The following is a 24,212-nucleotide window of genomic DNA, read 5'->3' as shown; positions in this document are numbered from 1 at the left end:
ACGATGCATCTATAAGAAATAGTCTCAACCAAAAAAAATCCTCTTTTGATTATCCCCCTTTTTTAAGCCTTGACTTCATCCTCAAACTCAATCATGATCTCATCAGCAGCTACAGCTGATCCAGCCTTGCAGTTAACCTTTAATATCTTGCCTGCTCGTGGAGCCCTGAGCACGTTTTGCATCTTCATGGCTTCTACTACGGCTAATTCAGCTCCTTCGGCGACCTAGTATGACAGGAATGTGAGATGGCGAGTATGGATAAAAAAAGATAATACTGGCACAAGTTATGTACAGCTACTTACAACGTCACCAACTTTAGCTGCCATCGACACGACTGTTCCTGGCATGGGTGCGAGCACGACCTTGGACAAGTCGAGTTTGGGCTTTTCCTTCATGTATTTTGATAAGGCGTGCTGAGCTTCTGTCTTGACTGTCAGTTCAAACTAGAGAACAGAAGAAATACATGAGTTATGAGGTTTCATTACAGATGTTTTTTGCATAATCCAACCCTACCTTGGAACCGTAATGAATCAATCTGAAACCCAATGGCAAAGTATCCGAGTACTGCAATACAACCTCCTTGTCTCCAACCTTGGCATTCACCAATGGCGACTCTAACGCCCAGTCAGCAGACACAGCAATAGTCTCTCCAAGCGCCTTAACAGTGTAATCACCCTTCTTATCCTTGGTCACAACAACCTTATCAGCACCCTCAGACCCTATTCCAATAAAGTATTCCCAGTGCGACTTGGACGATACTTGGGATACAGATCCACCACCAGACAACCATGTACGGTCTCTAGCTTCTTGTTTGGCTTTGATTAGTCCGGCAACGGCGAGGAGTTCGAGTTTGGATGCGGCGTCGAGGGTTTTGCCTTTGAAACCTTTGGGGTACTCTTCGGCGAGGAATTTGGTTGAGATTTTGCCAGATACGAAGCGGGGGTGCGACATTACTTCACGGAGGAGAGGGATGTTGTGGGTCACACCTGTTGAGACGAAGAAGGTGGGGTGAGTTCCGAAAGGTGCAAGTTAGTTTGGATGCAAAAAAAGAAAGAATAATTCCTCAAGCATTGGTAAACATTTAAACCAACTGCGTCCTCTGCATGCCACTCTCCAAGCAATAAAACTCACCTTTAATAACATACGAATCCAAAGCCTTCTCCATCGTGATTCTCGCCTCCTCTCTCGACTTTCCATAAGTGACCAATTTACAAATCAATGGATCATAGTAGATACTGATCTCACTGCCTTCTACAATACCAGTATCACATCGGATTTCACCGTGTGTTCCCTTAGGTTCGATATACTTGTTTAATCGACCGATAGATGGAAGGTATTTCTCTGGATCTTCAGCGTATACACGAGACTCGAAAGCCCAACCGTTGATTCCGATTTCGGATTGCTTGAGGTCTAGTTTTTGGCCTGCTGCGACACGGATCATGAGTTCTACGAGATCGAGACCGGTGATGTATTCTGTGATTGGATGTTCACTATCATGATGGTGAAATAGTGTCAATATTAGGTTTGAGGTAAAGAAAAAATAATTCTTATTCTTTGCATACGGCGGCCATCGTCACACACACTGTACCACACAACAATATCACCACTTACACTTGTAATCGAGTATTCATTTCCAAAAAGTAAAAGTTTCGTTGAGGGTCAACCAAGAATTCACAAGTACCAGCAGAGTAGTATCCGACAGCTTGAGCCAAAGCTACGGCTTGTTCACCCATAGCCTTACGAGTCTTTGCGTCGATATGGACTGATGGAGCTTCTTCAATGACTTTTTGGTTTCGACGTTGGATGGAACATTCACGTTCTGGTAGATAGTACTAGATGAAATGTTGAGTAGTATAAGAAATCACCGACAAAAAAATACATCCAAAGGATTGGTGCACTGGCTCGCATTCCACTAATTCCAGATACATACCACGTTGCCTTGCTTGTCACCAATCAATTGGATTTCAATGTGACGAGGGTTTTCTACAAACTTTTCCACTAACATACGATCGTCACCGAAAGAGGATAGAGCTTCGGCGGTTGACATACGGAAAGCTTCTCGACATTCCTTTTCGTCACTAGATAGTCGAAATGTTAGTTTAAGTATAGAACCAGCGAAGCAAAAATAGAATGTACAACTCGAACAACAGTATATAAATAACGTACTAGGCAATACGCATTCCCTTTCCTCCACCACCAGCTGAAGCCTTAACCATGACTGGGTACCCGATTTCCTTGGCTGATTGCAGAAACAAAGATGTGAGAGTGTGTAGACTGGGGGGAAAAAGACAAGAAACCGTAGATAACGTACCGATTTGTACAGCATGATCAACATCTTTAACAACACCATTGAATCCCGGAATGACATTAACATTAGCCTTCTTTGCGAATATTTTAGATTCAATCTTGTCACCCATAGCAGCCATTGCCCGTTCATTGGGTCCAATGAATGTGACACCGACGTCGTCTAGTGCTTTGACGAAATGGGAGTTTTCTGAAAGGAAACCGTAACCTGCACAGCAATGTCGGTGTTAGTATGAGGTGTGAGCTATACCACAACAAAAATGACCACGGGGTGTCTACAATGATAGGTACCTGGATGTACAGCTTGAGCACCCGTCTTTTTGATTGCGCCGATAATGTTTGGGATGTTGAGGTATGATTTGTTCGTTTGTGGAGGACCCTTGAGATACAATGTATGAGTAACGACTTAAACACGATCTGGAGTGTATACGCGCTTGGTCTTACGACGTTGACTGCTTCATCGGCCATTTCGACAAAGAGCGAGTTTGCATCGGCGTCAGAGTAGATGGCTACAGTCTTGATTCCCATCTTTTTGGCTAAGTTTTTCGTAGGAGGGTACGAGAGTGAGCGACTGAAACTTGTAATTCCATACTGATAACCACGACAGTAAGCATGTCAGTACGACATCAGGGCGTCTAAGTACCTGTTTTGATGACTCGACAAGCGATTTCACCACGGTTTGCGACGAGAATCTTGTCGAATGTCTAGTAGGAGAGATGCATCAGGCAAGTCTTTGTACGGATTGATACAAGTGCCTCTGGTGTCGATAATGTGCTCTCTTCCGCTGGATTTGCAAGTTGTCTGTACCTTTCCATAGTCGGCAGTGGTTGCAAGACATCTAATGTTGTGCGCTCTCGAGTACACGACGACTCTAGAGACGGCGCGAGCGTGCTGCCTAGAAGCGACCTGGTGGAACATTTTTCGAATAAGCTACCAAAGATAGACTATGTATGTGAAAGTGAAAAAAAGAGTCAGTTCTCCCGACTAGTCAAAGGGTGCATTTGTTGAAAGTTGATACGGGAAGACCGTACAGGCCTCGATGATGAATGGAGAACATAGAATACCTTCTTTGCAGCAACAAGATGAATAACAAAAGTGACGCTAAAGGTGAGTGATTGGTATGAGCTAATGGGAGGATTTGTCGGTTCAAAAAAGTGATGTCAAGTCGGTGTCACAAATTTTCACACGCCGATTACTCCCGTCTTCTCAACCAAAATAACATCACTGTAAACATCATACAGGTGGAAGCAAATCGCTCGCCTTATTTTTGCTCTATATCTCAGGCTAGCCTCACTTCCAGGTAAACTAAAACCCACTCCCCTCTTTTCACCAAAAAACCTGGTTGAACTGTTTTGATCACCCTCTCCCGTCATCCTCCATAGCATATTGTCATAACCATGCAAAGGACTGCCGCTGCTTCGAGGCTACTAAGAGCCGGTGCCTATGCTGCCAGGCTAAACACTGCTAGAGTGGCTGTAGCCTCTGCATCACAATTCACATCAACAAGGAGGAATTATGCCTCTGAAGCTTCCTCAAAAGAAAAGGTATATATAACAGATGGAAGACACACACATATGCACAAGGACGCAGTGTCCTCTGATGCATGCAGTGCATCAGCTTGGATGTGCCAGAACCCACATTTGGAGGATCAACTAACATTCTGTTTTGTTGCAACTTAGGCTCTCGTTGAGGCCATAGAAAACAAGCGAAAGGAAGCATTCTTAGGGGGTGGACAGCACCGTATCGACACTCAACACAAAAAAGTATGCTAGGCTTGCTTGCTACTCTTGACCTGTACTGATCGTGAGACTTACATTATTATCGCAACAGGGCAAATTGACCGCCAGAGAACGTGTAGATTTGCTATTGGATGCTGGCTCATTCCGTGAATATGATGCATTCGTCGAACACCAATGTGTGGATTTCGGAATGGAAAAGCAAAAGGTACATTGAGCACATTATGGGACCTGGGCCAGTTTTTTTTACCTAAACCCAACATTCTTGAAACTATCCAGATCACTGGTGACGGTGTGGTAACAGGCTGGGGAACAATCAATGGACGTTTGGTATATGTATTCAGTCAGGATTTCACCACTTTTGGTGGTTCATTGTCAAAGATGCACGCTCAAAAGATATGCAAGGTGTGAATTTACTGGGTGTAAGCTTTACGTGACTTGCATAGGGTTTTCTTACTTTGTCCTTTTTTGTGCTTTAGATTATGGATCAAGCTGTCTTGGTTGGAGCACCAGTCATTGGTCTGAACGACTCTGGAGGAGCTCGTATTCAAGAAGGTGTTGACTCGTTGGCTGGTTATGCCGACATCTTCCAAGTATGTTGTCACTTCTCGGTTGTTTAGGAGGGACTCTTGGATGAGGCTAACATGACAGCTTCATCGTTAGCGTAACGTCATGGCTTCCGGTGTAGTTCCTCAGATCTCTATGATCATGGGTCCCTGTGCTGGTAAGCTGGAGATGATTCATGATGGCTTATGGGAGAAAAGATCGGATGAACTTTTGTCTCATACCCAAAACTCGATTTCTAGGTGGTGCCGTATACTCACCCGCCTTAACCGACTTTACATTCATGGTCCGAGACACCTCATACCTATTCGTAACTGGTCCTGAAGTCGTTAAAGCCGTCACCAACGAAGAAGTCACCCAAGAAGATCTAGGTGGTGCAAAAGCTCACACAACCAAATCTGGTGTTGCTCATTTGGCTTTTGATAATGATATCGAGGCTTTGTCACAGTGAGTTGTGTCCAATGTGGTCAATGTATATGGCGAGAAAAAAAACCGTAGATTTTAACTTTGCATTCTCAACCATATAGATTACGTGACTTTGTCGACTTTTTGCCATTATCAAACCGCTCTGATGTACCTGTTCGACCAACTGAAGACTCAGCGTGAGTGGCTCATAACATATTTGCATCATCTGCATCCTATTTGACTCTTTTTGGTACACAATCATAGCACCCGAGAAGACCCTGTCCTAAACACCATCGTCCCAGCTGATTCTACCAAAGCCTACGATATCAAGGACGTCATAGCACGAGTAAGCAAATGCCTAGCCCTTCGGTTTTGCTGTTTTGGTCGCGCCCAAAACACAAACAAAGCTTAGAAAAATAAGAATTGTATGGTGACCCTAATACCTCCATCATCTCCAATTTAGGTCGTAGACGACTCCCGCTTTTTTGAAATCGCACCAGACTCTGCCAAGAACATGGTCATTGGTTTCGGTCGTCTCGACGGTGCCACTGTTGCTATTGTAGCAAACCAACCTCTAGTCTCATCCGGTGTATTGGACATTACATCGTCAGTTAAAGCTGCCCGATGGATTAGATTCGCCGATGCATTCAACATCCCCGTATTGACGTTTGTCGATGTGCCTGGATTCTTGCCTGGTACCAACCAAGAGCATGGTGGTATTATTAGACATGGTGCCAAGTTGTTGTATGCATATGCTGAGGTATGCTTGTCGATTCAAGTGGAGCTTTTTTTGGTCTTTTGTGCAGGAAGATTTTATCACAGTCACACCGAACTGAGTAGTCTTCTCCTTCACTCACTGATCTCCTTGTCCATTCTCATTTCAGGCCACCGTACCAAAGATCACAGTCATCACACGTAAAGCTTATGGTGGTGCATACGATGTCATGTCGTCCAAGCATTTAAGAGGGGACATGAACTACTCATGGCCAACTGGTGAAATCGCTGTTATGGGTGCTAAGGGTGCCGTAGAAATTATCTTCAGGGCTGCTAAAGACAAGGGTACGTGACTATCCTGATGATTTGGAGAAGGGGGATTGTGGAGGGTGAAGATGTTTGCCGGAGCAAAAAAACAGACAGTCATATGGAGATTTTTGCATCGATTCTATCCACGCACGTCTGACGCCGACTGATACCAACTATGTCATCAACACATAGGTGCCGCTGAAGCCGAATACATCGAGAAATTCGCAAACCCACTACCAGCAGCCCAACGTGGATTCGTCGATGATATCATCCTCCCATCTACTACACGTAGACGCATCATTGAGGACTTGAAGATGCTCAAAAACAAGGCTCGTGAAAACCCAAAGAAGAAGCACGGAAACATTCCTCTTTAAACGTTATCTGATATGAGAATGTCTGTTGGTGGTTGTTGTTGAACATGTTGTATTGGAGAGAGAGGAGCAAAAAAGATATTGTTTTTTGCAAAGCCACTTTTTTTTAGAGAGAGAATATACTTCTTTGATTCTTCATCGAAATTTTTCTGTTTGTTTTGGTACCCCCTATTTGGTTTTGCTTGGATGATGGATCTGATGGATTTGGTTTACTGGGTATTGCTGATGCTGCCTGACCCAATGACGTTTGAGAGCACCTACATCCCTGCATCACAGTTCACATCACCAAGAGGGAATTCTGCCTATGGAGCGTCCTCTAAGAGAAAGGTATGTACAACCAAAGTACGAAAACCGCTTGCAAGTATGTCTTATTAGTGGACTGGTGGACGTCAAACACACTTTAGAAGCTTTGCATACACATGTTGCCAAACGATGTTTTTTTATAGCTACGATCTGAAGCCACCTGTTGAATGTATAGGAAACAAGAAAACTGAAGCACCGTAGTAGTAGACACCGTACTCCTCACTCTACGCAAAAGCAACTGGTACCAGACCTTTGGAAATCGTTTCATTACCATCACAGGACAACTGAACAAGCTCAAGAAAGGCATTTGGATGTTGTCTTGAATGCTGGTTCATTCGGTTGAATATGTTGTGTGGATACTCTAGATTAGGCTGTCGTGGTTGGACCACCAGGGCATTGACTTGAACAATTCTGGAGGAGCTCTTATTCAGGAAGATGTTGGGCTACTTGAATGGCAGTTTCCAAGTATGTTGGCATAAGGATATTTAGATTGTGGGTTTTTTGTAGTTGGTAGAGAGTCTTGAACAGAAACATTCTTCCCCTAGTGTACCGTCATTGCTTCCGATATCGCACCTCGAATCTCAATGTCGATGGCTCCTTGTGCTGGTATGCACAAGATACATTATGGTCGGAACAAAACTACATCCAACATTGCATATAACCCAAATCTCGATTTTCTGTGGTACCGTACACTCACTCGCCTTAACAGACTTTACATTCATGACCCAAGACACAACATACTTCTTTGTCGTTGGTCCTGAAGTCGTAAGACCGTCACCAAGAAAGAAGTTACGCAAGAAGGCATAGGTGGTGCTAAAGCTCACACTACTGAATCTCGTGCTGGCCATTTGAGTTGTGATAACAGTATCGAATCTCTAGGACAGGAAGCATCAATGGTTGCCTGGGATTTGAATGACGAAAGAAAAGTGGAATTGCTTATTACAATCAAATCTTTTTCATTTCAGATTACATGAGGTTGTCGACTTTTCACCATGATCAAACCGTTCTGATGTACCTATTCGACCTTCCGGAACCTCACCGTAACTGATTGCTGCGTACAATTTGGTATCACATTCTGGCCTGTATTCAACATTTTTTGGGCTTCATATTAATAGCACCTGAAGACACTTGGTCCTCAACGCCATAATCCCAGCTGACTGTCTCGAATCCGAACGATATCAAGGATCTCAAAGTACGTGTAATTTGAAGAAGATTGGAAATAGTTTGTACAAAGGCCAATCTAGCCTGGTCGTTGACGGTTGTTTTGGCCGTTTCTGCAACATGAACCAAGGCGAAAAAGGCCGAGTCCAAGTTTCAAGTCATAGACCGTTTCTTCTATGTGGTTTCGTACCTTATGATTGGCGGTTCTGCTACTTACTGTAACCACTTGCGTACGTGTCGAGACGTTCATAACTGTTTTTGACTGTTTAGGCACCGCTGGAGCTGAAAACATTGAGAACATTGCAAACTCCAATACCAAACAGCTCAACATCGTTTCGTTCATGCTGCTGTCCCAACCATCTACCTTTGCGGTGACGGATCATCGTGGATTTGAATATGCTCAATAAGACATTTGGGGAATTTCAAAGACGAGGCATTGAACTAATGCTTATGGCGATCGACCAACCTTTCATTTTTTCATGTTGTACTTGTTGTATTTGAAAAGGAAATGAGCATGATACGATTATTTTAAACTTGTTTCTAGACAGATGGACAGAAATATTACTTTTGATTCTGTATTGACACACAACATCCTCCAACTGTGGTTTTTTACTATATGATTTGTTTCTTGTTCTGTCCAATACACCCAAATATGACTCTTGACACTATATGACGTTACAGCCCCAAAAATTATGTCTATACAGATCTTGACTTAACACATGTTTGAACCCCCCATGAAAACGTGCAAAAGAATAATTTTGGTTACCAACACATGCAACCATAAATAATAAGTTATGACTCCTTGAAGAGAGAGACTTGAATGAAGATGATAATAAGTTACGGCACTGAGCTTGATTTTATAAGTTAAACTGATTTTGCCTGATTTCCCTAAACCGTTCTTGATTGATCCGTCTTGTATACCACTAGCCCTTGCGTTTCCTTTATGGATGATCTAGAGCAACCAATACAGCCAATCGAATACCACGAGGCCGTTCCTTGCGCAGACTACCACCAACATTAGCAGAGACGCCCACCATCCGATTCAACGAGAAGCGTTTAGCCAACCCACTCATACCACCGACAATACTACTACCACTACCGTCCACGTCATCCTCAGCAACAACCCGTGGTTTAAACGCCACCCACACACCCACCAGCACCAAAAACTTTTCCTTTGGCTCATATCTACTCAACGCATCACCATACTCTTCCAGCTCGGGTTCCGTTGCGCCCTCCAGACATCCACCAATAGCACCAAACCTGAGATCTCGTGGTCGTAGATATCGTGATTCGCGGATTGCTGGTGCTTGGTTTATACGTGCCTTGTTTTGCAGTGCGGCTTTACATGAGAGTGTGTCGGGGAAGGATATTTCGAGCATTCCGCGCCCATATTTGGCATAGCATTCGCGTGATGCGCGAGATAGGAGGGTGCGGAGGGATGCTGAACCGATGGATGGTTGTTTTTGAGGGTAGTTTGTTAGGAAGTGGGTGAATTCGTCTAGGGAACGGGAGGCTATTGCTCTTTCCACTAGTGAAATGAGATTTATAGTAATGTTTAGTATCTTGTAAGAGCTGTTTTGCTGAGTTTGTAAAGTAATGCAAAAAAAAGCACGTCAAGTTGGCCGCAAGTTGGACGTGCCCAACACTTCCTCTCCATACACATACATACCTTTATTATCAGCCCAATCATCACACAACGGCTGGTGCAAACTCCAGTCTCTAACCTGACATTCATCCGAGCAATACCAAGCACCTCGACACCTGTTACAACTCTTCATGCCCACTCTGCTGACACTACAATTCGGTCCACAGCATGGATACAGCGATGCTTCCAACGCCGTTACATTCGTTTTCTTGCTCTTCCGTGTTGCTCTGACAGGAGTTATTGTCTCTTCGTCGATTCCAGTAGTGGCCACAGTCATAGTAGCATTGTTCTTGATTGCGCGGGTTGATGCATTGGTACTTGAGCCCGCTCCGTTGGTAGTAGTACGTTCGTTTGGCATTGATAGGAGAGATGCTGGTGGTGATGAGCGCGCTGATCCTGAAGTTCCTTGTGATGAAAAGGAGGAGGCAGATGAAGATGTGAGGGAGGAGAACGAGTCGACGGAGAATGTGGGTGTTATGGGCAGTGGGAGTTGTGGAGATGGAGACATCTGCCTTGTTCTGTTGCTGCTGTATGTCATTGCGTTGGGTGTTGTTTTGGTGGTTGATGAATTTGTTGCTGCTTGTTTAATTCCAAACATTGTTGTTTCTTGATAGATCTTGACCTTGTTTTGACAGTTCGACCCTAGGATATGGTGTATGTACTAGATGTAAACGACCTTGGATATGCCACTATGTAGCGATCTCTTATATGGAATGTGATATTTTTGGGGTGGTGAGAAGGTGATTGAAGTTATTAAAAAGGCAAACAATTTGATGAAGTCGGACTACTGCAATAGTGACAAGGGTGCCGCCAAAAACTAAAAAGAATGCAATGGACGCTAGTCGAGAGAGAAGAAAAGGCAAGCTCGACTTGTTGCGGTGATGATGGTAAGATTTGCTCAAACAAACAACAAGGGATTTGATGCGGCAGTTTCTTCACGACACACTTTTGGTTGACAAATGTTGACAATTTCTTGAGCAAATCTCCACTTTATTGAATTTCTTTAATCATAGGATATTTCAGTAGTACTTTTGCCTCGTGCCAATACACGCACAAAAGTGGTTTCTGACGTGTACCGCACTTCATCACAGCACACACTGGTGCTGGAGGAAGTACTCCAGGAAGTACTGAAGTAAACCGAACAAGGTATAGGAGCTCAGCAGTCCAACTTTTTTGCTCGTAATCTTGCAGCTTATATAGTACATGAAGCTAACTGCTTGCTCCTTGTACACTCTCGCGATACGGTTGAGTTCTAGTCAAATATTTCTTGAAGAAATCCCGTAAAACTACTGTTTGGCTACCAATAAGGCAAGAAGTTTTATCAAGAATACAAGACACATTACGCCATTCCCCCTCTTTTTTGGGTGCTTGATACAAAAGACATTCTTTGACGTCAAACAACTTTTTGCTGACAGCAAGAGCTTCAGCACCAAACCATGATTCCAAACAAGAAAACCCACTACTACACTTCAGCGGTAGGCCATCCGCTTCCCTTCCACACACTACCAAAACAACCGACCTTAAACCACAAACATCCCCACACATTAGGCCCTCTCTCTCCTCCTGCTCCTATACGCAGCCACAACACTCGTCTGAACCTCACCCTTACCCCCTCGCTCGCACTCCCACCACTCGGCCCCGTCATTTCCGCCTCTCTGGGCCTCACATCATCCATACGCGGGCTCACATGCGCATCGCACACTTACATTTGGTTCCTCGGTATCATCGGAAGTAGTGTCATCGGCATCATCGAAGCTTTCGTAGCGTTTAGCGGCAGTGAGAAAAGCATGCATCATGCGTTGAGCAGGGAATGGGAGGGTGTGTATTATCATAAGCCGGCTGTGTTGGGGGATGTGACGTGTAAGCATACCCAGTTTTTTTTTTTTGGATTTGTATGATGCCAATTTGATGTCTTGGTTAGTTGCTGCTCTGTGGATTCAATACCGTGACGGATCACGCGTATCCGATTACAGGCAACGCGACATCGTGGTCTCTTTTCCAAGGAATTTGGGTTTCGAGTGCCGTGCTATAAGCCTCTGAGACATGAAGTTAGAACTGAGCAGTGGAGTGCGTCGCTGATATCTGGATTTATTGGGATTTTGGAGATGTTTGATGACGACAGTGCCATTGCTGAAGTTTGTAATGCTTTTTTTTTGTGGCAGGCAATTCTCGAATACCTAGTTAAGCGACAGGGATCATTGAGGATTGGAGAATGTCAGCCATTGATGCAGGAGATTAGGAGTAGCAGCAATGTATAGTGACAAGAAAAAGGCGAGACGTATGTCTTTGCCGTTTTTGGGACACAAGTACCAATGGAAGAACAATAGTGTATGCGGGAGCAGTACCAAATGTCAAACAACAGCAAAGATAAAGCAATTTTCAAACCAAGACGATGGTTTTTTTGCGACTACTATGTAAACTGTTTACTGTTTTAGTTTGCTGTGAATGTGACTATGAAACAAAGCAACTTTGCGAACATATGCTCAATCCACCCTCCTACAGTCGCAGCACATTCACCAACGAGTCTCTAAGATCCTTATACACAATCGGATCCCCATACAGCCTCTTAAACCTCAACCCATGCATATTCAACAACCAAACCTTACAAACCTCAACCTCAAACTCCACCAACTTGTTCCTCTCACTATTCAGCAATATCTCCTCCTCAACAGCCTGCTGCTGCTGCCCTTCCAACGCGCCCGAATTCCGTAACTGAATCATCCGTGCATCATCCTTCCAGAATTTAACACGTAGCAGATACGAATCGTATGGCCGTTCAAATGTCAAATGGTTTCCCAAATCTTGTGAAAATATGGATTGCAGAAGCGTGATTCCACGATGGAGTTCGACGAATATGTTTGGTGGGAGGAGAGTTGAAATTGTTTTGGGAGATACGGGGAATTTTGCAACGTTGGCTGGTTTGGCGGGTGGTTTGTGCAGACGGTGGAATTCATCTAGCATGTTTTCGGGGACGTGGAGTGGGCCAGTGTTGTCGTTGTTGTTGTTGTCCCTATTTTGGTGGCGAGATGCGGTTGAATTGGCTGGTGGTGAATTTGGCGGTGCTAATGATGTCGCTGTTGATGTATTGGATACGTGCGATACTGCTCGTGATCCAGGGGTTTGGATTGATGTTTGTCGTGGAGCATTATAATTCGTGATTGGTGTTAATTCCACCTGATGGAGTACTGTCGTTATATTCGCATTCGTTGGTTCACCAAGACTGCCCACATCACTGCTATTCGTTGACCCCTCCGACGGCATAGTAGAAACAGACAGTATTGGATTCAGTCCACCAACAACACACAGCAGTGCCTTATTCAACATTATTTCAGGCGTAACCGTATCTTCTGGCATCTCCACAATACTCAGTCTCGTCGTTCTCGATTCCATAGCATTCGATCCCCGCACTTGCATCAACTCGGTTGAGTTTGCAGGTGATGATGCACTAACGCTACTTTTCCGTGACGACGGTATCTCCCGGCCAAGCGTTGACGCCGTTCTCTTCACGGACGCTGCCTTTGAATGTGGATGTGATGGCGAACTTGGTGATATGTGGTGTTGTGATGAGGATGAGAATGGGTCGACGAATGTCACACTTCCATATGTCACGCTCCCGTTTCGTGACCCGTCTGGTGTGGACCCATCATCGTTAGGCAGTCGTGGGAGGATATTGACCGCTTGGAAACGATCCAGGATTCGTAATGCATCGAAATCAATTCTGTCTGCGACGTTTGCGGGGAGGCCGTTTGATGAATCATTTGGTGATGTCGTTGACGATGACGTTGATACCGAGCCGCCCCACGATACCTAACAAGCAACGAGATCAGAATATTTTTTATTCGAGAATGATCTTCAAAAACACTTACAGGCCTCCTCGCCATACCCTTCGAGTGCATACTCGACCCTCCACGTCTCTGCGGCAGCAATTCATCACTGCCGTTAGCAGACTTTAGCAAAATAGAATCCGGGAACGAATTACTGCTAGCGGTATCCGAATCCGTGCTCAGCACGAACTTGATCGGTACCTGCTTAAGCTCGTGGGTTGCAGTTGTCATATTTTCCGACGTTTTTCGTTTGAAAGTGCTGCTAGCACTTCTCGGCCTGCCTTGAGATCGTCCTGCCTGCGATATCCGATGCACACGTGCAACCATCTTGTCACTGTTGAGCGTCTCTTCTAGCGAGTCATGGTTTCTGGTTGCTGTGCTCTTTCTGAATATCGATGAGCGGGGGGAGTTACTCGTCCTGCTCTGTACCGTGACTGATTTCGCTCTCGTTCGAGCTCGACTCTGGTCCGGTGACGATGGTGCCGGTATTTCGGCACCTGTAGCAGCACTAGATTGTTTCCTCCCAAAAGATATAAACGACGGTGAGGTCTTACTACTCGGCCCCTCATGATCTGCGATTATGTATAGCGTATATGCCTCTTCACCGGATATACCGGTAACTATCGACGTTGCAGGTGATGCGGCAGTTACTTTTGGTGTCGTGCGTATCATGGGACTCGCCCCATCCTCTGTAATCCACTTATGTTTCATAATCCCTTCCACGTCGATGCGGTTTTCGGCGTTTACGATGAACATGGATTGCAGTAAATCCAGCAGAGCTAATACACAAAACCCATTAGCACCAAAAAAGTACTGCTATACCGATTCAATTTTCTCTTACATTCAGAAATATCCTTGGGCTTACTCCAAACCCCATGCACAATCGCCTCATACAGCCCCGCAAGGGTCGGGCTTGCAAACGGCATGTTTCCCGCTACCATAGCATACAGCACGACTCCCATAGCCCATACATCAGCTTTAGATCCTTGGTATGCGCGATGCAATATTAGTTCTGGACCTGCGTAAACGGGGGTGCCGCAGAATGTGCCGAGGTAGGGTTCGACTTCGTACAGGCCTCGTTCGTTAAATGATCTTCCCAGGCCGAAATCTAATGTTATTGTTGGTGGTGGGAGGTAAAAACTGTTGGTGAGCAGTGTTATAGCTTTGCGCTTTGAGTCATGTTTTGGTACCTGCAACACGGACATTTCCATCATCGTCTAGTAGTATATTTTCGAGTTTCAGGTCTCTGTGCGTTACGCCTGCTTGATGACAGTGCTAGTAATGACATTTGTACATGTGTGAGCTCAAACGAGTCTGTGGTCTTGCACGGAATGGTAAAAAATCCATATTTTTGCGTGCTTACATCAATAGCACTCAGAATCTGCCTGAAATACTGTCTAGCTTCTGGCTCTTTCAGCTTGCCACCTATTCCATATAAGTAACGTTAGAGCAAAAAAGAGCCATGCAACTCGCTTAATACCTTTCGAAGCAATAGTCTCAATCAGCTCCCCCTTAGTCGCACATTGCCTATCCAAATCTGTTAGCCAACCTCCCTACACCCAAGAAACGAAAGAGTGCCAATTCTACCCTATACTCACATAACAACAAAAGTAGTCGACACCGTATCAATAACCCGATACAACCGTATAATATTCGGATGATCATTAACCCTCATCATCAGCTCAATCTCTCGTAACAGCCCACTATCACCACGTGTCTTGGCATGTCCAGCAAGCCGCTTGTTTTTAGGTACCTTGATTTGCTTTTCTTCGGATTCTTTTGATTTTTTGGAGGATTGTGTGGATCCTTGTGTTATTTGCTTTTCGTAGTAGGCCTTGTCTATTATTTTTATTGCGACTGTGTTGGTGTGGTGGTGTGTGTTGGTGGTGTGGTGGAAATCACGGTTAGTCATAAGTAACAAGAAACGCAAAAAAAGGTAAGAGGTTCTATATGTGGGCACCTTTCTGTTTGGTCTCATTATGCACCCCGAGCTTGACTTTTGAAAATGCACCTTGCCCTTAGAAGAAAATCAAATGTCAACAACTGTGATTAAATCCCTCAACACGTTCATCCACCCTCCACCAAATTCCCCATGTAAATTGAAATCCGATCTGTACCTATCGTCTGCTTAACAGCATAATCCCTCAACAGAACCTCAACAGACAAACTACTTCCCAGCGTAGCATGTGTCCGCACAGGCACGCCACGAGCACCTTGTGTTGTAGTAGCATGACTCGCCATATCGTGATCCCTCCTACTCGTTATCGACTCACAGCTACTACTACTCCTCGGCCTCTGGCGGTGCTTTTGCTGCTGCTGCTGCTGAAATGCGAGGCGGTTATTTGGTGTACGCATCAAGGTTTCGTGAGGTACTTGGAGCCAGTGACCGGACATGAATGCTCACTCTACGCAGCTATTTATACTTGTATTGAGGGGCTTGGGGACGTGTTTTAGGGATTTGCGTCCATTTTTGGTGTGATTGCCTTAAGGTTAATTCAGGATAAAATGCCGATGTTTGATACGGGCGGAGTTGCGAGGCTGCAACGAGTGTTGGTGTAGGATGACTATACGGCCATGTTCTGCTAATTGGCGGTAGGATCGTCCTAGTACACCGAGTCTCCCATGCGATGAAAAACACAAAAACGCGTCAAGCTCATCGCAGCACATGGAACTATTTACGGCCGATGGTCACTTATTTCATTCCCGAGTCTCCAAACGATCTCAGCGAAGCGAAATGACTCCCACACATAATACCAAAATGAAATGTATTTTTATTGTTGTATCGTCACCAGCAACTCCTTGACCATTACCTCAACCTTCTCAATTCTAGATATCCGACTACTAACTTCCTCTTTTTGTTTTGTGACTGCTTGTTGGGCAAGCGTCACTACTTCTGATAATGGATTTACGACTGTTGATTCGAATTCTGTGTCGTATGATGCCTATGACGAGAACAATAAAGTATGAGATGAATGTGACCCAAAAAGACAGTAAATTATGACACATACCAGTAATCGTTCACGAAGCGTCTTCTGCTCTGCAGAAATCTCGCCTACAAACCGATCAGACATTGACGACCATCGTAATGCCATCCACGTTAGTCCTGTATTTAAAAGTAGAATTAAATCACTCCCTCACGCTGATTGCGAAAAAAAAATCCACGTCTACATCGGACCAAGCGCTTACCCAAAGCAGACAACAGCCCACCACCAGGCAACGCAACAGCCCACGGCACACCTAAATAAACACTTCCCAAAAGTACAGCTCCCAACAAACTCTGTCCAACAAACTGCCTTCCAACCAATGTACCAACCCGGGTCTGAAACCCATCCAATCCTTTAGCAGCATGGAATGTCGCAATCTCGTTTCGCAACGAGAAGGGATTGGGAAGTATGTTCTTAAGAGCCGTTAGATTCGTATCACGTATACGTGATAGGTCGTGAGATAGGGTGTGTAGTATGGGGTGAGTGGATTCTGATAGGGTTGTTGAGATCGAGGATAGTGAGGATGATGAGAGGGTGATTAGAACGTCTCGCGTTTCGGAGAGGCGGCCTAGTGTATGTGTCATCTATAATGCGGTTTGGTCGTGAAATATGTGAGTCGATTTAAAACGACGAGCAAAAGAAAACGATACAATCAATATCTTGAATGCCTCACAACCAAAACTACCTCACACAACGGCACACTACAATAGCACACTTACTCGATATTCAGTCTCCACAAGCGTATTCTCATCCACCTGTTTCCTAACATCATAACTCAACCCATCGACCTTCCAAAACAGCTTCCAGAACGGTACATCATCCAAGGCATATCTAACAGCCATAACAAGTCTCGCTGAAATCCGTTCAATAATCCCTAAATCCGAATCTACAAATCGTTCATGCACTCGTGCCTCCTCTCTCTTTAGTGCACCAGCAAGTGACGTTATCTTGTGTGATACTGCAGACAACAGTTTCTGCGCATCCAGTTCACGAGCTTTTAAACGTGATAGTGCTAGAAGTGCTGTTGAGAGTGTTGATTTTGGTTTTGTGGATGGGGATGTTATGAGCTGTTGTAGGTCTGTGATGGATTTGGTGCTTGTGGGCTTGGTGTATGGCTTTATAGATGGCGGGAGTATACCAGGTACGGAACCATGCATACCAATATCCACTCCCTTCATTATATACGTGGTACTGCCATCAGTGGTTAGCCCGTCAACAACAACAGCAGTCGGTTTTCCAGCCGAAGTAAACGACCTCAATACACCTCTCTCACGAGGCGATGACAGCACTCTTCTGGAATCTGTTACGAGAATGATGATGTCTGATGCCAGGATTGGATCTTGTAGGGAGTAGTTGGGATTGGAATCTAGTGTGTCTAGTGCTGGTGGTACTATGATGGATGCGTTGCTGGATTTTAGCCAGTCGGAAGGACAGGACATTGCGACGTCTGAATCTGTTGTCTTTTGGTCTACTTCTGTTCCGTAGCTATGTTTTGTGTGTGGAATTGTGAGTTTTGAAAGTGTGAAAGACTGCTCAAACCCAACAGATGCAAGGTGTACCTCAAGGTGTAAGTCTTGTCAGCATCTTCAGGGACTAGAGAAGCACCTGGATTTCCAACTAGAGCATCTACGACACTTGTTCTACCCGACAGCGTTTCTCCAACAACTATTAATTGTCAATCAAGTTATCATCACATCAAGCGGTAGAAACGAGTAAAAATCAAACGTTCGACCAATTAATTCAGTTTCGGATATAGTACACGTACCAGCAATCCTCAACACGCCCGTAGCATTAGCAGTAGCAGTCGTTCGTTTGAGCCATTTAGCATCGTTCTCACCCAGCGAGTTCTGCAGCCGTATAGTTTCATCCATGGCCAGGGTGACTTTTGGAGCGAGTTCGTTTACATTCCATGCTGGAGTTGTTGCGCTTGATGTTGCCAAATGTCGAATACCACAATGAAGAATTGTTGCAGTTTTGCTATAATGTAATAGGAGCGACCTGCTGCTTGCTAGCCCATGTCGTGTCAAAACTATTCTAGGCACCATTATTTTATCTACATACGGGTGCCTTATAGCTCTCTCTCCTCTAATAGAGACAAAACGGGCGATGGAATTTTGCACGACGAGAGCTTTGACATGAACTAGCAACTGGAGGTTAATAGTACTTATAATACGTGTATTATCGTGTTTTGACACGGAATGAAATGTAATTTGACCGAACTGATCAGCGATTGCTATGTGAGATTCTGTTCTTGTCCTTTTTTTGCTTGCGAATTCCATCAAAACAAAAACAGCAAGAACAAGCAGCTTTCACATATAATGGTATGCAAAAGAGAGTGTCGCATGCTTTCACAGTCGCAGAATACATTGATTAATCGCTATCGTTCTTATAGGGCAAGGCTAAAAAGACTCGAAAGTTTGCTGAAGTCAAACGAACACTCAATCCAAAAGATGCCAGATTGTATGTACTCTAGCGCGGTGTATTAAGATCCAACGCTAACTTGGTATACACTTATAGAAAGACTAACAAGGCAAAGATCGAAAAGAAACAACAGGACAAGGACAAGCAGCTTGTTCGACATGTGTATGTACTGTCAATGCTATAATTGCCAGCAACAAGCAAGAGATCCAATGCTAACCACTCTCTTTCTCTTCACAGACCACAAGTAGCATCTTCCATGTTCTTCCGATACAACACGGCCCTAACTCCTCCATACAATGTCATTGTCGACACCAATTTCATCAACTTCTCAATCCAAAACAAACTCGAGCTCGTGAAAGCAATGATGGACTGCCTATTTGCGAAGTGCACTGTGTGCATAACGGACTGTGTAATGGCCGAATTGGAGAAGCTGGGGCCGAAATATCGCATTGCTCTGAGGTTTGTAGCAACAAACAGGACCATGCCAATTTTTGTATGTTGCGATTAACAACATTACTCGTAGGATTGCACGAGACTCTCGCTTTGAACGTCTACCATGCACTCACAAGGGTACTTATGCGGATGATTGTATTGTTGCAAGAGTTATGCAGGTGAGACTGCCAAAACGGACACACTCAAACAGAATGCAACCTCACTTTGCTAACTCTATCGCTTCTCTCTAGCACAACTGCTATATCGTGGCTACATGCGATCGTGATCTAAAGAGACGTATTCGCAAAGTGCCTGGAATACCCATCATGTATATCGCAAACCACAAGTATGCCATCGAGAGGCTGCCTGATGGGATGGTGTAGGAATGGATTATCGGAGGATGTTGGTGTGCAGTGTATAACAGTAGTAGGCAGTTATTATTTCAGCTTTGTATAATAGATATAAGTAAGCATGATTCTGGAAAACTGCAAGTGTTTTTCTGTGGTGACGTGTGTATCAGCATTGTGACATTGTGACGCGTGCTCGAGATACCGGACTTGTTACAATCCTGGGTTACAATGCCCCATGATGTCCAGATGACGCCTTTAACCCAAAGGTTGGCAGCGTGCATGGGTCTCTCGCTCTACTTCAGGAGCAACAAGCAGATGAAGCAGTAATTGTCCCTAGTGAAATCAGTGATCAGATTCTCAATTATCTGAAATATAACGGAACTATTGACATCAAGAGTTTAGCTCATGCATCAAAGCAATACAACGATTGCCTAAGAATTGCTGTTGTAATTGATTATTCTAGTACCTCAACCTAATGCCAAACTGTTTGAAGGCTCTTCACATACTATACGAGTCAATCCCTCCTCCCTGTCATACTCGCCGTCGCGTTTGTCGTCATCATTTACATGTCCTGTTGTCAAAGCATACTTCACGTGGTCAAGATCCTCTCAGACTTGTCAAGAGGTAGCAATGTCTGGAAGACCTGTTGGATATATCGATGCTCTGGATTCGACATGCAACTGGTCAGCGTTGAAGACTGCCCAATCTTTGAACTTGTCAGCTCACTTGCTATTTGGCCCTACTCGTGGCTCCATGTATCTCGACGAGCAACGTATGAATCGTCTCATGGAACGCTGTCATAATCTACGTCGATTTCAAGTCCACAAACACTTTGCCAATCTCTTGAAGCATGCACGAGGACTCCAAGCCTTAGCGCTTTGTCTCGATCATGATGTAGATGTCTGTATGGGTGATGAAACAGTTACCTTGTTTGTGACAAGAAATCCCGTTTTCAAGCTGAATATCAAGATCAGCAACGCAGTGTCATCAGTCTCGAAAGGTATACGATATGTAAAAGTCGAAAACTTTAATACGCATCACGCTGATATAAACAGCGTTTCTGGCTTTAAGAACATCGAGCATTGAAAGCCTGAAATCATTGTACTGCACTGGTGTCTATAAAACACTGTATGGAGACTTTTGGGATCATCCAAGTTTGTCAGTCTGAAGGATGTAAAGCTTAAGATCGAACAACGCTTCACCACTTGAACGCAGTCACATGTTGAGTCATTGGCTTCACCAGCAGCTAAGTGTAAACTCGAAAGTCTAAACTTGGTAAGGCCCAGTTGAAAAGACTGTAAAGTTATCGTAGAGTGCTGTGCCAATCTATTGATCTTAGAGCTTCCGAGTGAGGCCAATCTGCATCATGTGGAACCACTGGCTACCAAACTGGACAAGCTTCAGCATCGGAACTGATGAGGCAGCGGTATATCTCGCTGAGCAGACGAGAATGAAGACATGTTTGAACATCTTTGAAGGGACGGCCAACATAAACTATGAAGTCACGTTGGCAGCATATACTCTGTGTGGTGATAGTCTGTTGTGGACCCGATATAAACCTGACAATCCTCGTACAATTCTGACACATTGAAATCACAACTTGCCAATGGTATGCATGTAATATACCCTTTGATTGTAGTCTTTAGTCTTGATTGAAAATGTAAGCCCTCTCGAGCTATGTAAGTGTATCTTTGTAGAATAGAGACCCTACTTTCTTGTCAAATGCATAATCACCACAAGGAAACCAACTCCAAAGTTTCCATTTACGTGTCTTTCAACGATCAAAGATATCCGATGTTCTGCGCTTAGCTTCGCCACTGCAGATCTGCTGTTTCACGTCACATTATTGGATTGCGTTTTTTCCAATGACTCGCCATCAAAACTTTTTCAACGGGTCGCTGAACGAAGCAAGGCAAGGATATACGTTCCAAGTATGTTTTTAATGAATGACACGTTAATAAATCTAGTTTCAGTAGGCAATAACATTTAAACCTCGACACACACTCTTCCTAGAAAACCAGAAATTTTCGTGAATTAGAACATTTGACAGCTATAGTTGTATGGCATCGCCAAGAAAATCAGAAGACCGTGTATCCGCAATTTCAAACCATCTAGGTTCTTCATCCATGGCATGTACGTTTACGCGGAATCATCTGATTGCTGAAATTTACATTCTTGCATTCTTTGATGTTTTGTATACAGCCTTTCCTATGCTGACGGATATTTCCCAATCAATAGCTGTATTCGAAAAAGTGGAGATGGCTCCTCCTGATGCCATTTTCAAAGTCTCTAATGCCTTCAAGGCTGACACTGATCCCAAAAAGATCAATTTGGTGTGTAGAATGAAAGATGCCAGATTGACCTGAACTAGCGACGCTGCTTGTCAAGTTCTGCTGCTTATTGCTAAAGATATTGATTCGTTGCTTCAAATAGGGTGTTGGTGCATATCGTGACAACAATGCCAAACCTTGGGTATTGCCTGTTGTCAGAAAGGTAACCTATTCACGCCGTCATAGAATATCTATGACTGGAGAATAGTTTCTTCATCCTTCGCGTTATCGATTTGAACTCATTTTATTTCGCTTTCCACTAGGCAGAAAAAATCATCTTGGAAGATACAACCCTCGACCACGAATACTTGGATATGGCTGGCTTTGCTCCGTTCACTGAAGGTTCTGCCAAGTTGATTCTTGGAGCTTCCAGCTCTGCCCTCAAGGAAGGACGTGTCGCAGCTGTACAATCGATCTCTGGAACTGGAGGTGTTAGATTAGCTGCCGAGTTGCTCATTCGCTTCCATAAGGCTCCCATCTATATTTCAAACCCAACTTGGGGTATGTGGTTGATGTAATGTTGCTTGTATTTGAGAAGGAGCAAGTCAAGTGTGTGTTGACCTCCCGAAGAGTCAAATATGATGGATGTCAAATGTGGCAGATGTCGTTTTGCTGTTCTCAACCTCTCTTTTCACTGTTAGCAAACCACCACAGCATCTTTGGTGATGCTGGATTTGATATCAAGACGTACCCATACTGGGATCCAAAAACAAGAGGTCTGGCATTCGAACCCATGTTGGCTACCTTTAAGGTACATTCAAAAAGGCTACGTTCTCTTTTTTGCCTCTCGAGCTCAACTTCTAACGCTCCGTCTTATATCTAGTCTGCACCAGCAGGATCAATCATACTGCTACACGCATGCGCACACAATCCAACAGGAGTTGACCCAACTCCCGACCAATGGAAACAAATGGCGGAAGTCATCAAAGAACGTGGACACTTCCCATTCTTTGATTGTGCTTATCAAGGGTTTGCTTCCGGTGATTTGGACCGTGATGCTTGGGCTGTTCGATACTTTGTCGACCAAGGATTTGAATTGCTTGTTGCACAGTCTTATGCCAAGAACTTTGGCTTATATGGTGAGTTGATGTGATCGAGGGTGATATCAGGGCTGAGAGAGGCTGAATCGTGCATTCATCGGGCATTGACTTTTCGTTATTTTTTTTTTCGCTGACAATTGTCGAACTAAACCCTGATTGTTCCTTTGAACAACAAAGGTGAACGTATTGGATGTGTTACTGCAGTATTAAAGACTCCGGAAGTCGCTACCAAAGTCAAATCTCAATTATCAAGGATCACACGTGCCATGATCTCAACAGCACCAGCTTTTGGTGCTAGGATTGTATCTCTGATATTCAACAATCCTCAACTCTATCAAGAATGGTACGTCTGAAATATTTTACAGCGGAAGGGAAAGAGACATTTTTTGTCGTTCTTTCTCTACCTTTCGGGCTTCTTTCTTGCAGTTCTGAACTCTTTCTCGTTACCGCTTAGGATTGTCAATCTGAAATCAATGGCTGATCGTATCATCAAGATGCGTCAGGTACGTGTTCAGTACCTTGATTGCGGAGTTGATGAGATGAGATGCAAAAAAAGCAGGAGCAAACGTTCTGCATATTTGTTGCGCCGAACTGAAGTTCATCCTACTCAACCTGCTAGGTCACATTCGACACTCTGACTCAACTAAAGACTCCTGGAACATGGAATCATATCGTCGATCAGATTGGCATGTTCTCATATACTGGTCTGACTCGTAAGTCAATTGTCAATGGTTCATATGATTTTTTTTTCTCGTGTTGTGCGATTTAAAGCTCAAGACACAACACATCACATCTTAATACTCAACACCAACCCTTCCATTACCCACATTAGCACCACAAGTCAAGGCTTTGGCTGACAAATTCCACATATACCTGACTGACAATGGACGAATCTCAATGGCTGGATTGAATGATTCAAATGTGAAATACTTTGCTGAATCTGTCGATTGGGTTGTTCGAAACATTCAATAGATATGTGCAAGAACCAATCGCGGGTTCTTTGGTCTGTTGTACTTGAACGAAATAAAGATGCCTTTTTACCTCAAAGATAGCGTTGTTTATTTGTGAATTTATACTGTTTCTTTCATCTTCAAAGTACTAGAATGACTGTCTCAACATATACGAATTCGACATTTTCACGAAAGTTTCGGTGAACTTGTCTCGTGTCATCACCTGAAAATTGTTATAGTCAGTTGCGAATCTCGATAGCATCAGACACCAGATATGAATATGACGTGTGCACGAGACTTTGAACGAGGTCTGCTTTCTCTCAACTCCACTGTGGGATGAGTTTTGCGGCGTTTGTTTCTTTCATTTTT

The 24,212-nt window shown here is 44.1% G+C and overlaps 7 protein-coding genes across 7 annotated transcripts; 4 read left to right on the top strand and 3 right to left on the bottom strand.

Annotated features, from left to right (window-relative positions):
• Positions 1 to 62: 62 nt before the first annotated feature.
• Positions 63 to 3,222, bottom strand: SmJEL517_g03559 (uncharacterized protein; the record flags this gene model as incomplete). The annotated part of the gene is made up of 12 exons (XM_031169487.1): positions 63 to 224; positions 303 to 443; positions 514 to 986; positions 1,132 to 1,490; positions 1,612 to 1,832; positions 1,931 to 2,078; positions 2,167 to 2,239; positions 2,312 to 2,512; positions 2,596 to 2,683; positions 2,749 to 2,840; positions 2,948 to 3,008; positions 3,112 to 3,222. 12 exons carry the CDS (start codon positions 3,220 to 3,222, stop codon positions 63 to 65), a joined length of 2,130 nt encoding a protein of 709 aa, XP_031024554.1.
• A 479-nt stretch (positions 3,223 to 3,701) lies between these two features.
• Positions 3,702 to 6,406, top strand: SmJEL517_g03558 (acetyl-CoA carboxylase; the record flags this gene model as incomplete). Its single annotated transcript, XM_031169486.1, has 12 exons — positions 3,702 to 3,848; positions 3,984 to 4,067; positions 4,135 to 4,248; positions 4,320 to 4,445; positions 4,520 to 4,633; positions 4,704 to 4,764; positions 4,847 to 5,051; positions 5,132 to 5,206; positions 5,274 to 5,355; positions 5,473 to 5,769; positions 5,894 to 6,068; positions 6,225 to 6,406. The coding sequence occupies 12 exons, from the start codon at positions 3,702 to 3,704 to the stop codon at positions 6,404 to 6,406; spliced, it is 1,662 nt and encodes a 553-aa protein (XP_031024553.1).
• Positions 6,407 to 7,141: 735 nt separating this feature from the next.
• On the top strand, positions 7,142 to 7,513 carry SmJEL517_g03557 (uncharacterized protein; the record flags this gene model as incomplete). Its single annotated transcript, XM_031169485.1, has 3 exons — positions 7,142 to 7,171; positions 7,252 to 7,312; positions 7,416 to 7,513. 3 exons carry the CDS (start codon positions 7,142 to 7,144, stop codon positions 7,511 to 7,513), a joined length of 189 nt encoding a protein of 62 aa, XP_031024558.1.
• Positions 7,514 to 12,008: 4,495 nt separating this feature from the next.
• Positions 12,009 to 15,730, bottom strand: SmJEL517_g03556 (uncharacterized protein; the record flags this gene model as incomplete). The annotated part of the gene is made up of 9 exons (XM_031169484.1): positions 12,009 to 13,319; positions 13,379 to 14,115; positions 14,178 to 14,444; positions 14,527 to 14,611; positions 14,700 to 14,761; positions 14,817 to 14,863; positions 14,935 to 15,193; positions 15,297 to 15,353; positions 15,454 to 15,730. The coding sequence occupies 9 exons, from the start codon at positions 15,728 to 15,730 to the stop codon at positions 12,009 to 12,011; spliced, it is 3,102 nt and encodes a 1,033-aa protein (XP_031024557.1).
• A 377-nt stretch (positions 15,731 to 16,107) lies between these two features.
• SmJEL517_g03555 (uncharacterized protein) lies at positions 16,108 to 18,365 on the bottom strand (the record flags this gene model as incomplete). Its single annotated transcript, XM_031169483.1, has 6 exons — positions 16,108 to 16,278; positions 16,345 to 16,439; positions 16,523 to 16,904; positions 17,040 to 17,805; positions 17,880 to 17,985; positions 18,086 to 18,365. The coding sequence occupies 6 exons, from the start codon at positions 18,363 to 18,365 to the stop codon at positions 16,108 to 16,110; spliced, it is 1,800 nt and encodes a 599-aa protein (XP_031024556.1).
• Positions 18,366 to 18,638: 273 nt separating this feature from the next.
• On the top strand, positions 18,639 to 19,556 carry SmJEL517_g03554 (uncharacterized protein; the record flags this gene model as incomplete). The annotated part of the gene is made up of 6 exons (XM_031169482.1): positions 18,639 to 18,641; positions 18,713 to 18,780; positions 18,838 to 18,903; positions 18,979 to 19,200; positions 19,265 to 19,352; positions 19,425 to 19,556. 6 exons carry the CDS (start codon positions 18,639 to 18,641, stop codon positions 19,554 to 19,556), a joined length of 579 nt encoding a protein of 192 aa, XP_031024555.1.
• Positions 19,557 to 20,153: 597 nt separating this feature from the next.
• Positions 20,154 to 23,865, top strand: SmJEL517_g03553 (aspartate transaminase; the record flags this gene model as incomplete). Its single annotated transcript, XM_031169481.1, has 10 exons — positions 20,154 to 20,523; positions 21,762 to 21,856; positions 21,957 to 22,016; positions 22,117 to 22,354; positions 22,495 to 22,604; positions 22,677 to 22,932; positions 23,071 to 23,236; positions 23,348 to 23,396; positions 23,513 to 23,606; positions 23,726 to 23,865. The coding sequence occupies 10 exons, from the start codon at positions 20,154 to 20,156 to the stop codon at positions 23,863 to 23,865; spliced, it is 1,578 nt and encodes a 525-aa protein (XP_031024562.1).
• Between the last annotated feature and the right edge of the window lie 347 nt (positions 23,866 to 24,212).

This window comes from Synchytrium microbalum, assembly GCF_006535985.1.
Source record: "Synchytrium microbalum strain JEL517 chromosome Unknown SmJEL517_scf0019, whole genome shotgun sequence".
NCBI classification, from domain to species: Eukaryota; Fungi; Chytridiomycota; class Chytridiomycetes; order Synchytriales; family Synchytriaceae; genus Synchytrium; species Synchytrium microbalum.
Note: the sequence above shows the minus strand (reverse complement) of the source record. Positions and strands in the feature narration are given on the sequence as shown.